Source organism: Diaphorina citri, unplaced genomic scaffold (genome assembly GCF_000475195.1).
Source record: "Diaphorina citri unplaced genomic scaffold, Diaci psyllid genome assembly version 1.1 scaffold1397, whole genome shotgun sequence".
Lineage (NCBI taxonomy): Eukaryota > Metazoa > Arthropoda > Insecta > Hemiptera > Psyllidae > Diaphorina > Diaphorina citri.
The window spans coordinates 22,390-37,263 of NW_007378823.1; the positions used below are offsets into that span (position 1 = coordinate 22,390).

Genomic DNA, 14,874 nt, shown 5'->3' on the forward strand with positions numbered 1-14,874 from the left:
TTGTACAAAGAGTCTAGTTATTTTCAAATTTATTACAATTATTTTGCTTAAGAGTATAGTTTGTAATTTTTCTTCTTATAATGTTACATGTTATGTTGTCAACCTTTGTAAAAATGTACTTAAACATTAATTACAAATAAATATTATTCTATTCTATTCTATTCTATTCTATTTGGAGGAAAAGGAAAAAAAACGTCAATTTAAGTGTGCTCAACACGGTTCAAATTCCTCTTTTCTTCCCTCAGGCTCCGGAAGCGGTGGATGTCCTCAGTCTGGAGATTATCGAGCACTGCAAGGAGTCCCTGGACTCCGGCAACAGGGAACTGTTCAACGATTGCATGGCCGCCGTCAAAACGTTCCTGGCCGGGGCCCCGTTCACCGAATTCCAAGACTCGATGTTCTTCTATCGGTATCTGCAGTGGAAGTGGCTCGAGCAGTGAGTATTCCGATATATTGGTTGGCCGGAAGAGCTCACTGTGTGAGAATCCTGTCATAAAGCCTTTAAAAAAAAATCCATTCGAAAGCAGCCTTCGCGGCCTAGGGTATCCACCAGCAACATTTTTGTTTTGCAACAGTTTATCACAGTATTACCCTTAAGTGGGGAGAGGGTGCGAAGAATCCCCCCGCTGTTTGTCAATGAGATTCAAGAGAACATAGAAGGGGCCCTACTGGAACCACTATCACATCCTAGTACGGCGTTCTACCATAGTGGCTCTGTCACTCAACCCTTCTACCACCGAGAAAACTCACCAAGTATGAACAGCATTACTGAGTGCCTCTTTTACTAATAATTCTCATTTATCGTCAATTTTTTTTACACTGGTGATGCCGCCACGAGTCGCGATTTAAGTAGCCACTCATTTGTCCTCACGAGGCTGAGTGCACCCTGAACTCCAAGCACGAGCCGAAAAACCTTTGACCCCGCTGGGAATCGAACCCGGGATCTCCGGCGTGCAAGCCTAGTGTAATACGCACATTTAGCTACGAAGGTTGCAAAACATTACTAAGTTCTTCCTTTGCAATCAACTTTCATAACCCTATTTTTCCATAACTTGCTCAACTGCAACAACTCTGATTATTGTGATGGCCATCTATTTTCTTCTTTATTTCTATTCCAGACAACCGATCACGTACAAAACATTCCGTATGTACCGCGTGCTAGGGAAGGGCGGGTTCGGTGGAAGAGCTCAGTGTGTGAGAATCCTGTCATAAGGCCTTTAAATAAAATCCATTCGAAAGCAGCCTCCGTGGCCTAGGGTATCCATCAGCAACATTTGTTTGGCAACAGTTATCACAGCATTACTGAGTGCCTCTTTTACTAATAATTCTCATTTATCGTCAGTTTTTTTACACTGGTGATGCCGCCACGGGTCGCTACTCGATTTAAGTAGCCACTCATTTGTCCTCACGAGGCTGAGTGCACCCTGAACTCCAAGCACGAGCGAAAAAACCTTAGAAACCTGGGAATCGAACCCGGGATCTCCGGCTTGCAAGCCTAGTGTGATACGCACATTTAGCTGCAGAGCTTGCAAAGTTTTAAGTTCCTCCTTTGCAATCAACTTTCATAACCCTATTTTTCCATACCTTGCTCAATTGCAACAACTCTGATTATTGTGATGCCTATCTATTTTCTTCTTTATTTCTATTCCAGACAACCGATCACGTACAAAACATTCCGTATGTACCGCGTGCTAGGGAAGGGCGGGTTACGGGAATCGAACCCGCGGCCTAGCGCTTAAATAATATCTCAAGGTGTGTCCAAACATAGTATGTTGGTGAGGCAGTGTGGACGGTTCAGTCGACATCGATCGAAGGCCGGTCGACTATGTGTGGACAGTAGATATTTTTAAAGTTTTTATTGACGTTGAAGTGTTGTTGTTGTTGTTGTTGTTGTTGTTTTCAAATGCTTGGAGTTGACTTTTAAGTCATTTTCTCTACGTTGAAGTGTTCACCCATGGTGTCTATTGTTCACAGCCACACGCCGTGTACGCCAAGGACGTGCTGGACATCGAGCAGTTCTCCACAGTGAAGGGCGTCACACTAGACACCACAGACGACTCGTTCTACTCCAAGTTCAACACGGGCTCCGTGTCCATCCCCTGGCAGAACGAAATGATAGAGACAGAGTGCTTCAAGGAGCTCAATGTGTTTGGAGAGAATAACACCCCCAGTAGTGACGTCATGTTTACCTCTGTTCCACCTAGCGAGACGAATCCTAGCTGCTTCCCGTTCAGAAGAAAGGTAAGTAGTGACGTCATGTGTCGAGGCAGTGTGGATGGTTCAGTCGACATCGATCGAGGGCCGGTCGACTATGTGTGGACAGTAGATATTTTCAAAGTTTTTATTGATGTTGAAGTGTTGTTATTGTTTTCAAATGCTCGAAGTTGAGTTGACTTTTAGGTCATTTTCCCTACGTTGAAGTTACACTGGTGATGCCCTATTGTTCAAAGAACTCTTTATTGTTTATAATAATTACATGTACACAAAAAAAATTCTTGTATTTCTTCTTGTAAAAATGGAAATGTATTCCTAACTTGCGTGAAATTTGGACCTCCCACCTCCCAGCTGTCAGGTCCGTGTTATTCTATCTGGGATGTCTTACTCTATGAGTACGAATGTGAGATGGGCCTCACTTTCCAGGATTAGATTTTTTCTTCTTTTGTTTTTTGTTGCTCAATATAAAATATCTGAAAAAATACTCAAAATTTTTTACACTGGTAATGCCGCCAAAGTAGCTATTCAATTATCCTCACGAGGCTGAGTGCACTTCGAACTCCAAGCACAGAGTCGTAAAAACTTCGAACCTTAAACCTCTGGCGTGCAAGCCTAGTGTGATACTCACTCGGCCACGGAGGTTACTTGTGGTGGGGACTTCTGTGGTATCCATTATTTATTCCACCAGCAACATTTGTTTGGCAACAGTTATCATAGCATTACCCTTAAGTGGGGAGAGGGTGCGAAGAATCCCCCCGCTGTTTGTCAATGACATTCAAGAGAACATAGAAGGGGCCCTACTGGAACCACCATCACATCCTAGTACGGCGTTCTACCATAGTGGCTCTGTCACTCAACCCTTCTACCTCCGAGAAAACTCACCAAGTATGAACAGCATTACTAAATGCCTCTTTTGCTAATAATTCTCATTTATCGTCAATTTTTTTACACTGGTGATGCCGCCACTGGTCGCTACTCGATTTAAGTAGCTACTCATTTGTCCTCACGAAGCTGAGTGCACTCCGAACTCCAAGCACGAGCCGAAAAACCTTTGACCCCGCTGGGAATCGAACCCGGGATCTCCGGCGTGCAAGCCTAGTGTGATACGCACATTTAGCTACGGAGGTTGCAAAGCATTACTTCCTCCTTTGCAATCAACTTTCATAACCCTATTTTTCCATACCTTTCTCAATTGCAACAACTCTGATTATTGTGATGGCTATCTATTTTCTTCTTTATTTCTATTCCAGACAACCGATCACGTACAAAACATTCCGTATGTACCGCGTGCTAGGGAAGGGCGGGTTCGGCGAGGTATGCGCATGCCAGGTGCGCGCCACGGGTAAGATGTACGCATGCAAGAAGCTGGAGAAGAAGAGGATCAAGAAGAGGAAGGGAGAGTCGATGGTACTCATTGAGAAGCAGATTCTGCAGAAGATCAACTCACGGTTTGTGGTAAGTAGAAGAGATTGAATAAAGGTCGCTTGTTTAGCTAGGGGACGTTAAACAGAGACTAGTCTAGCGTTTGGCTGTGGGACTATAAACAGGGAGGGGAACATCTAACCCCCCCATTAAGGGAAGTTTCTCTCCATTTGTTTGTGTATTTCAGGTGAGCCTAGCGTACGCTTACGAAACCAAGGACGCCCTCTGTCTGGTCCTAACCATCATAGACGTCATGTTTACCTGTGTTCAACCTAGCGAGACGAATCCTTGCTGCTTCCCGTTCAGAAGAAAGGAAGTTGTTGTTGTAGCGGCTTTCGATTTTACCGGTATTTTTTTAATCGATTTATCTCGGGATCTAGAAGTCGTAGAAGAAAAAGAAAAGTTCCGGAATCCCTCATTTCCCCAACTTTTTGACTTAGAAACATCGCGCAACTGATCAATTAATCAAATGCCTCGTGTCCCCTTTTGTCTTCACAGAAGAAGCAGGCCGCCCGAACTAAGCCGATCCCAGTCGAAGAGCGCTATCTAAGGAACGTACCCAAAATCCTCCTGGACACCAACAGCTGATTTCTAGGCAGCATCTCGCCCCGTCACCACTTGTCCGCTCCTCTCCTCATGTATGCAACCTGCATTACACTCAACATTGTGTTCTCTGAACTGCAGACCGGCGCGTAAGTGTGACGTCACTTTTGGCCACAAACATATGACGTCATTTTGGTCACAAACAAACTGCTGATGGAATAGGTATTACCTCCAAATATTGACTTTGTTAGTGTGTTACTTGACTTGAACGTGTTAAGGCCAAACTTTTTTTTTATGAGGTTTGACAGAGGGAACTGTATAACTGCTAGGGTCTTATCGTCCCGAAATCGAAGAGAGAAGGAAGACAGGATAGGAGAAAGCCAGCCGTTCCGAGAACGAACATTATTACCTCCAAATATTGACTTTGTTAGTGTGTTACTTGACTTGAACGTGTTAAGGCCAAGTCTTGGAAGTTTTCAGGCCAATAAATAATTTAAGTTCAACGTTATGAACTTTTTTTTTATGAGGTTTGACAGAGGGAACTGTAACTGCTATGGTCTTATCGTCCCGAAATCGAAGAGAGAAGGAAGACAGGATAGAACTTGAACGTGTTAAGGCCAAGTATTGAAAGTTTTCAGGCCAATAAATAATTTAAGTTCAACTTTATGAACGTTACTTAACTTGAACGTGTTAAGGCCAAGTATTGAAAGTTTTCAGGCCAATAAATAATTTAAGTTCAACGTTATGAACGTTACTTAACTTGAACGTGTTAAGGCCAAGTATTGAAAGTTTTCAGGCCAATAAATAATTTAAGTTCAACGTTATGAACGAGTATAGCGGAGCTATACTATAAGTAATGAAAGTTTGAAAGTATTGCAATCGGTCCAAATTTTTCATATGTGAATTTGACATCTCCACCAGAAGAAAATACACAGTTCGGTACACAATTTAGGATTGCAATTTGTCATCTCCTCTCCACCAACAACAAAAATCTAATACCTAGGTATACCTAGGAAAAATAATAATGAAAGGAAAAATCGAGGGAAAGAGAGGAAGAGGTAGAATGAGATTCGGGTTAATAAGTGATGTGAAAAGAGGGAGAAGTTACCAGGAGATCAAACAAGCTAACTAGGCTGACATATTAAGGCATTTAAATTCATTTCTCGCAGCAATTCTAATACATTTGTACTTCCTGTAAATTTAAACCTATCATTGATCTTCTAATGCAGCGATTCTCAACCTTTTTTCACCCTCGCACCCCTTGGGTACCCGGGTTTAATCTAACGAACCCCCGCCACCATCATAATGAGTACCGCGGAGCCATCCATACCTAGGTTGATGTGGACCATTACATTACTGAGTTCTAAACACACACGTGAAAATAACAAAAACTTGAAAGTGTAGATGTAGATTGTAGAACAATCTTGGGCTTGTTGTTATTAGGTAGCAATAGAGTAGGTATAGTTTGCTGTTGTCCGCGGGGTCTCTTACGTATCCTGGGGGTACGGGGGGTACGCGTCCCCCCGGTTGAGAATCGCTGTTCTAATGCATTTATCCTCGGTTCTACAAATCTGTTAAAGTGTGTGTTAATGTCCGAGCAGTCTCAGGGGTTAACACATACTTGGAACCTGTAAACCCGGGCCTTTCAAAATTTACACCTCTATGATTGTGATTAATCTTCCGCGGCCTAGCGCTTACAAGGCAGACGCGCCATCAACCAAGCTAACTAGGCTGGCTATTAAGGTATTTAAATTCAATTCCCGCAGCAATTCTAATACATTAATTTGTATTTCCTGTAAATTTAAACCTATCATTGATCTTCTAATGCAGCGATTCTCAACCTTTTTACACCCTCGCACCCCTTGGGTACCCGGGTTTAATCTGACGAACCCCCGCCACCATCATAATGAGTACCGCGGAGCCATCCATACCTAGGTTGATGTGGACCATTACTACTGAGTTCTAAACACACACGTGAAAATAACAAAAACTTGAAAGTAGTGTAGATGTAGAACAATCTTGGGCTTGTTGTTATTAGGTGGCAGTAGAGTAGGTATAGTTTGCTGTTGTCCGCGGGGTCTCTTACGTATCCCGGGGGTACGGGGGGGTACGCGTCCCCCCGGTTGAGAATCGCTGTTCTAATGCATTTATCCTCGGTTCTACAAATCTATGTTAAAGTGTGTGTTAATTTCCGAGCAGTCTCAGGGGTTAACACATACTTGGAACCTGTAAACCCGGGCCTTTCAAAATTTACACCTCTATGATTGTGATTAATCTTGTAGTGCATTTAATAATTTAATTTTATTTCATGATTTTCATTTTATTTCATGGTCTTGGTGACTGAAAAAGACCCCCGACTGGGTGAACGTTAAGTTGTTTTCTCTTGGTTGAAAATACTATACTGTTATCATGTGTACGTTAAGTTACAAGCTTTTGTCTATAAAGAGTATAAAGTTGTGGTTATGTACCGGGTTAAAAAAAGAAAAAAAAATGAACATAAACGCAATAAATCGATTTTCAAATCCGATTCGATTAGGTATCGATTTTTGTTCCCTTTTCATATCCGAGCATAGCTTAACCCAGTACATGGCCACAAGCCACAACCTAATGATAGGTTATAGGCCATGCTTTCCTTTTTTACAAAACTGACTAAAAATCCCGACAGGTTATTCTAGAAGAAAAGGCAAGTTGTCAGAAAACTAAATAAAAAAATGATAAATAAATAAAAACAAACATATGTAATTAAAAATGTTCTGGATTTTTTAGCGTTTCGTAAAGCGATGGCTAAAAACTGGCTCGTTAAAACATTGTGTTTTTATCAATATGTATACCTCATTGTAATCAGTTTTATTATTTATTTATTTTGTACATAAAAAGTATTATATAGATTTTTTTTAGGATTACGTTTTTTTCTCGCGTGTGTAAAGAGTATCTTTGTAGTCGTTTGAAAAATATTGAGAGAGATTTTGATTACTTTCCGATAAATTCACAATAGAAAGAATATTTGGATCTGCCAAAGTTAAAAATCACCAAAGTTTATTTCTGTAGTATAGGATTTAGTGATTTTTACTTTCCTTATTTTTGGACTCTATTTTATCGGAAAAGTGAAAAATCTCGCCTTTCATCCAAGACAACATGGTCCACCCTTATGTGGTGCATTGTCTCAGAGGTCGCGGGTTCGAATCCCAGCTGGTGCAAAATTTTCACCGGCTTGAGACTTCCGACCCCCGGGTGTATAACTCCATGTTGAACTGAATGCTGTCTTTAAGAACATTAGTAAAGCTGTCGTCTTCTTCTTCCTAGCCTTTTTCCTAATTAAATAGGGTCGGCGTTTCTTGTCAGTCTCTTCCAGGCAGCCCTATTGTGTACCTCGTGTCCTGATACATTTTTCTCACTTGAGTATTGATTCACAATAATAATAATAATAATAATTGAAAATTTAAATTTTGACCAGCGTCGTAATTACCTATGTTCTTAACATAAGTTGTCCAACATTAAGTTTAACATGAGTCTTGTAAACCCGGGTGGTATGAAAAAATTATTTTAATATTTAGGGTGGTTCAGTCTTCTCTTGCGTTTGGCACTGAGAGACCCCATCCCTACCGTAAAATTTTGTGGTTGTTATGCGTTATAATTACCTATGTTCTTAACATAAGTTGTCCAACATTAAGTTTAACATGAGTCTTGTAAACCCGGGTGGTATGAAAAATTTATTTTAATATTTAGGGTGGTTCAGTCTTCTCTTGCGTTTGGCACTGAGAGACCCCATCCCTACCGTAAAATTTTGTGGTTGTTATGTGCCAAATTATCTAGACATTTAATGTAGCATATTTTACATTTTTGACATTTAATTATTTATTACAATAAGAAGGTTTTAATCTAGACGTTTTTTTTAGCTGAAATTTTGAAATTCCGTCGGAGAGATACGGTTAATTTTGATTTATTTTATTCAAATTTATTTCTCATTGTTTTCTTTGTTGGTTTAAGAAATGAATGTTGGTAATTCCAAAGGAGCCAAGTACCAGAATGTAAATATTTCAGTAGAAGAATTAGTCTACTTTTACTTTTCTTCACTTTTTTTTTTAATGAGTTTTATAGAGGGAACTTTAAGAACAACAATAAAGAAGTCTTACACCCAAATTTTTGCTCATAAATAAGGGTGTTATCGTCCTGAAATCGAAGAGGACAGGATAGGAGATAGCCAGCCGTTCCGAGAACGAACCTTATCTATTAAGTTTTAAGTTCGCCCCGGCGGAAATTGAACCCGCAATCTACCGCTTTTGGCTTACTTGGGATTACCAATATTCAAACATGCAAGTACCTAGACATATTGTGTACATAGATAGGAAGGTCGATGGGCTGCTATGTGTCCTATATTTTAAACTTGGAGCCTGTTCCCTAAACCAACTTTGTACTTTGCAAATATTTTGACGTCAAAAACTCAACATTAAATGGAATTCTTGAAGTTCTTTATGGAACAGGCCCCTCAGCTCCATGATTCCTTTTAATGTTTTATTAATTCCTAGTGCAATCAAGTACATATGGCAATTTTTATTTCGTAATCATTCTCGTAGTCGCGTGATGAGATATAGAGGGGTTTTCCAAATCTTGGGAAATTTAGTGGTTTTTTTTTTTCAAACTTTTAGCGCACATTTTTTTTTTCTTTTTTTTTAATGGAGGAAAGCTAGTCCAAAAACATTTAAAACATTACTTTCCTTCCTATAGGGTATAGGATAAGGAAAGTAAAAAATCAGAAAGATTCCCTTCCAAAAGTAAATTGAATAAAACAAAACTGAAACTGAAAACGAACCTTTTTTTATGACGTTTTAGAGAATCGAACTCCCAGCCCCCCGGATTTAGTCTGTTTGGCCCATCTAGCAACATATTTGAAATATCCGATTTTTTTTTTCACGTATTTTTTTCCCACCAAGAGTTCAATCATTCCGAGGAAGAAGCGCCTTTGTTAGTTAGTAGCAAAAATAAACTTGGGCCCTTCTTTCTAGGATTGATTCAGTTGTTCATTTCAGTCAATTTACCAAACTGGACTAGCTCTCAACTCTTACCTTTCTTTTGTCATTTCTTAGTTTGAGTCTATCTCTATGTTTTGAAGGCTTTTTTTTTTTAAGAACTCACAAACATCTTCAAGTCTTCAAGACAAACTTGCTCTTGGCATTTTGGACCCAGCCAAGTCTTACGGAACCTTCTTTTTGAAGTGAGTTGTACAGTTCACCTAAAATCTAGTCTATAAATCCCAAGGAGGTAATTAACTGCTTAAGGAGCTAGAGTTGGTAGGTTGGTACCTTGTTATAACTTATGACTCGAGGGTATAGTACTTACCAAAGTATATTTCACCAATGAAAGATTGAAACTTTGAAAGAATGGTAGGTACAGCGAAAATGTTGTAGATACAGTAGATAATAATTATAAGGTGTGTAATCTGCTTCTTGTCATGATTCCTAAAGTTCCTGTAAACTAGAACTAGTAAACTTGGTTCAAAACCAAAGTTCTTTTTCCATTTCCAAATTTATTTTAGCAAAGTTTAATCATTTTATTTTTATCATTCATATGTGAGAAGCTGGCGACTGGCGACGAATGCGACGATTCATCTTCCTTCCCCTCTCTTTACGGAGTCGCAAAAAAAAGGCCTCACTTTTCTAACCAATCCCGTACGTTTCCACAGCTGATTCACCTCCTTTGATTTTTTCAAAATTCTATTAAGAACTCTTTATTGTTTATAATAATTACATGTACACAAAAAAGTTTCTTCTATTTCTTCTTGTAAAAATGGAAATGTATTCTTAACTTGCATGAAATTTGGACCTACCAGCTGTCAGGCCCGTGTTATTCTATCTGGGATGTCTTACTCTATGAGTACGGATGTGAGATGGGCCTCACTTTCCAGGATTAGATTTTTTCTTCTTTTGTTTTTTGTTGCTCAATATAAAATATCTGAAAATACTCAAGACTTGCTGCACAAAAGTTTTATTAGAATAGGGATTCGAACCCTTAATTCTCAGCTAGCATTATTATTTTCATTTTGTTGTTTAATTGTTAAGTATTATTTTTCCCCCAACCCTTGTTTGTTGATTTTTTTAGTTATTTTTTTATCAATTTTGCTTCTACCATTTTTATCTTATTTCGTTATGTACCTTCACTAGCCGTTTTTTTTTTTATTATTATTATTTTTTTTTGAGGTAACTCCGGGCTCCGGATCTATTATGTTATGATGGAGTAATATTTGATCTTCGAGACTGTCCGGGTATGGTCTCGGAGCATTCTTAAGGTAATGTTACACCAAGCGCACATTGTTTGCAAACAATGCGCGCTTGCAAACAATAACATTACCTTTAGCTTTTGTAGAAAAACCGACAGCACCCGGATCATCAACTCCGCGCACACACGAACGCTGTTTGCAAGCCAATGTTTGTGGAAAAATGATTGCAAACACTGTTTGCAGTTAAATCATGTGGGAAAAAAAAGTCGAGAATCGAACCCGAGAAAAACTTTAGGGTTTAAAAAAAATCAATAAATGAAAACAAATACATAGAATATGTTATACAAAAACAAAATTAAAAACAGTCAATAAATAAGACAGAAAAAAAAAATCCGAGGGGGTTTTCCAAGCTTCCTAGACTGTCTAAAACCAAGGTACCCACCCTAGGTACCTAACTTTTTCAGCACAGCATCGAAGTTCAGAAAGAGGAGGGGAAAAGTTTCCCTTTTACTGTCTTTGAGTGCCACAAGTAGACATCGTATAAGTCCTTAGCATCGTACAGAGAGCTCAAAGTTCCAACACATGCGCAGGAGAAATTTCCCCCACTCTTGACTTTGACTTAAGCCCCTCCTCTTTCACTGTTCTGAAAAAGTTAGGCCCTTTGGGGGGGCATTCGGCGGAGGCTATGCTTCTCGACAGTCTGAAAGCTTAAAAAATCCTCGCAATTTTTTTCGAGAAGTTATTCAATTTTGTGGTCTTTTTCTGTTTTTTTTTTTTTTTTTTTTTTTTTATTCTTTTCTGTCACTATCCAGTGTTACGTGTTACGTGCTTTGCTACATTTTTTTTCTTCTTTTCTTTGGACCTTACTATCATAGGTTGTTTATCCTAAGATTGAAAGTTTTTTCATTATTATTTGGTACCTCTCTCTCCCCATTTTCTTTTCTTTTTCACTTGGATATTTTTCCATTCAAACAGCAATTATTTTCAATAATATGTTGAAGATAGTCATCCCATTTTGCAACGAAGATTAAAAAGACAAGTATGAGGAGTTGTGTGGAAAGGTTATTTGTTAAAGTTATTCACATTTTAGCTTTAAAAAAATTCAGCTGATTACCTACATTACTTAACTTCCTATAGGCAAGTAAAAACTGGCAAAAGACTTCATTGTATGCACAAATTATAGGTACCCACCTCTACCTACTTGCACAAAAGTCAGTTCATGGGAATCGGTCAAAAAATTAAAATGGTCAAAAACATGATCATAAAAATAAAAGATAAAATCACCATTCCCTATTCCCACCCCACTCCTCATCAACCTATTACATTATAAGGTATTTATTTGTAAATTTTTAAACTCTAATAATTTTAATATTTTCACTTTGTAATTTTCAATATTATTGTTTTGTAATTCTAATAATTACATATACCTCCCTCTTTTCTTTATGAATTATTAAAATTTAAATAATATTAACTACAATAAAAGAATGTGTTCTTCTTTTCTCTCACATCTGCTTTTCTAGGCTTTCGGATAGGTACTTGGAATTGACAACAGTAAAGCACAAAAGCACCATGGCGTATGGTGTGAGTCTGGGTGGGTGACCAACTTGATCTTAGCAGGAGCCTGTTTCTGAAAGTAACTTCACATTTTGAACCCATGTTTTCCTCTGTAATATTACATGAAAGCTATGTACCTGGTGGCCTGGTGCAAAGTTCTTTAAGAAACGGCCCCAGTGACAAAAATGAGTATTAAGGAAATATTGTGTTTTAGTCTTTTGCAATCTTTCCATAAGGTTGTGGTTATGTACCAGTTAGGCTAGGCTTGAATCAACTTTTTCTCCCCCTCTCTTTTCAGTCCTAGCAAGAACCTGGTGGCCTGGTGCAAAGTTCTTTATGAAACGGCCCCAGTGACAAAAATGATTATTAAGGAAATATTGTGTTTTAGTCTTTCGCAATCTTTCCATAAGGTTGTGGTTATGTACCAGTTAGGCTAGGCTTGAATCAACTTTTTCTCCCCCTCTCTTTTCAGTCCTAGCAAGCTTAGCCCAGTACATAACCACAACCTAATACAACTTCACAGAAACAAAAAGTAACCATGCTCATCAAGTCATCACACTAGACACATGCTAGAGCTCCAGGGTTTGATTCACAGGGGAGTCAGTTTTTCTGCTGTGTTTAGAACTCAAGTTCAAAAAAACACACACACAGACCTCAGCTGTTGAAAACTCTTATAACATCACTGGAACTAAAGCTGATATCACAGATCTTACAGACTCCTTTTATACTAACCAAGCATTGCCTACAAATATGATGCGTGCAAGTGATTATCTTATAAAGTAACTTGGTTTGAGAACAATTAACACACTTTTATACTAACCAAGCATTGCCTACAAATATGATGCGTGCAAGTGATTATCTTATAAAGTAACTTGGTTTGAGAACAATTAACACAGGCGATTTGAGTCTGTACACTGCTAACTGTAGAGTTGTCCATAATGAAAGACGGAAGGTCTTTTAGAGTATTTTGAATTTGGTTGTCCAGGTTATTTTCAAGATGGGTAGTTCCATCATCAGTTAAATCTATAATGTGTTCTTTTTCTGGTTGTAATATTGGTCCTATATTAGTACAGATAGAAGGGACACTTTGGATGTTTTCACTTTCATTTTGGTCCCTTTTGGAATGACTAAATAAATGTTCTAATGATGTATCCTGATTACTACAACTCAGCTTTCTCCTCTTTCTTGATTCATTAGATTGGCACTTTGTTAGGTCTGTATTATTTTCATGAATTGTCAGTCCATGATTTATTTGTTTATCTCCTACCATTTTGAATAGTAAATTCTTATGCCTATTTTGACTGTGAATGTTTTGGAATGTCCTCGGCAATTTTTCAACCAAAGAATGATTTTGATTGAGAAAGAGAAACTTATCAATTCTAGATTTCAAATGGATTGCCTGAACAGGTTTCTGATGAACATTAAATTTAACACCTGTAAAAGGGTCATTTGCCAGTCGATTCCATTTGAGTTCATGCTCCAAGTATTTATCAAGGGTACTCTTGTCTATAATTTTCCCGCAAGGCAAAATAAATGGGTTTGTCATAAACTCGTGAGTAATTGGGTCTATGAAATCTTCAGGAATTTCATCAGAACATTTTACAGATGCTAATTTACTATCAAACACCTCATTTTTATTACTTGAGTGTTTACGAAGTCTATCATGGTTCAAACTAGGTTTGATAGAAGTTTGATTCAGTAAATCAACAAATTCTGAAAATCGGGTCTATGAAATCTTCAGGAATTTCTTCAGAACATTTTACAGATGCTAATTTACTATCAAACACCTCATCTTTATTACTTGAGTGTTTACGAAGTCTATCATGGTTCAAACTAGGTTTGATAGAAGTTTGATTCAGTAAATCAACAAATTCTGAAAATACTTCACTAGGATTTGTTCTTTTGTTTATGCTACCTATAATCTTTAAACTTTTTACTGACACTAAACTTGAATTCTCTGTTTTAAATATTTTAATAGTCATCCTATTTGTGCTATTTAAATGTTTGTGTGCACCACCAAAGAATTCACAAGTAGCTATGTTTTGACCTGTTGCACTGTCTTTAACCTCTGTATTTGAATTTCTGACCCATCGTACAACATCTTGATCAGCTGTCAGATAGCATTTCCCAACGGTTGATTCATTCACTAGTATTTCAATTCCTTTAGATTTCTGAGTGCCCACCCTTTTGACACTAAACTTGAATTCTCTGTTTTAAATACTTTAATAGTCATCCTATTCGTGCTATTTAAATGTTTGTGTGCACCACCAAAAAATTCACAAGTAGCTATGTTTTGACCTGTTGCACTGTCTTTAACCTCTGTATTTGAATTTCTGACCCATCGTACAATATCTTGATCAGCTGTCAGATAGCATTTCCCAACGGTTGATTCATTCACTAGTATTTCAATTCCTTTAGATTTCTGAGTGCCCACCCTTGTATTAAGTATAACTTCATGAACAAACATATTACACATGAAATCAAATTCTATGAAAACAGGAGGTTTTATGAAATGTTCCACCAGAAAGCCATTGGTGTTGGATAAGAGATTAGTAATACCATACCCATCTGAGCTTATTTGAGGACTTGAGATTTTTGTCTTCATGCTGTTTTGTACCAGATTGACTCTCCCTGAAGGACTGTTCATTTTGCAAGAACTGAAAACAAGACAGAGAAAGAAAAATAATATTACGAGGACTTGGGACAAATTATGTTCAAGAAGGACTAGATTGACTAAGCAACAAGAATCTGACAAATGAGAGGAGAAAGAAAAATAATTTTACGAGGACTTGGGACAAATTATGGTCAAGAAGGACTAGGCAACAAGAATCTGATTGACTAAGCAACAAGAATCTGACAAATGAGAGGAACACAAACATGTCTATTATTTTCTGTAATACCTAACTCTTGAGCTGTATTGATTGACT

The 14,874-nt window shown here is 38.1% G+C and overlaps 3 protein-coding genes across 3 annotated transcripts in view; 1 reads left to right on the forward strand and 2 right to left on the reverse strand.

Moving 5' to 3' along the window:
• LOC103515681 (G protein-coupled receptor kinase 2) overlaps positions 1-4,369 on the forward strand; it is a gene marked incomplete at its 5' end in the record, with an annotated part of 23,546 nt that extends 19,177 nt beyond the window's left edge. Inside the window, 2 exons of the mRNA XM_008480618.3 lie at positions 1,975-2,241; positions 4,135-4,369. Of these exons, the coding sequence (XP_008478840.1) occupies positions 1,975-2,241; positions 4,135-4,224 (357 nt within the window). The remainder of the gene's footprint in view (positions 1-1,974; positions 2,242-4,134) is intronic.
• An 8,377-nt stretch (positions 4,370-12,746) lies between these two features.
• On the reverse strand, positions 12,747-14,038 carry LOC103515682. The gene is made up of 2 exons (XM_026828290.1): positions 14,014-14,038; positions 12,747-13,660 (listed from the first exon to the last, which is right to left on the reverse strand). Exons 1-2 carry the CDS (start codon positions 14,036-14,038, stop codon positions 12,747-12,749), a joined length of 939 nt encoding a protein of 312 aa, XP_026684091.1.
• Positions 14,039-14,093: 55 nt separating this feature from the next.
• On the reverse strand, positions 14,094-14,600 carry LOC113470104. Its single transcript, XM_026828291.1, has one exon. It carries the CDS (start codon positions 14,592-14,594, stop codon positions 14,094-14,096), a length of 501 nt encoding a protein of 166 aa, XP_026684092.1. The 5' UTR covers positions 14,595-14,600.
• Positions 14,601-14,874: the final 274 nt, after the last annotated feature.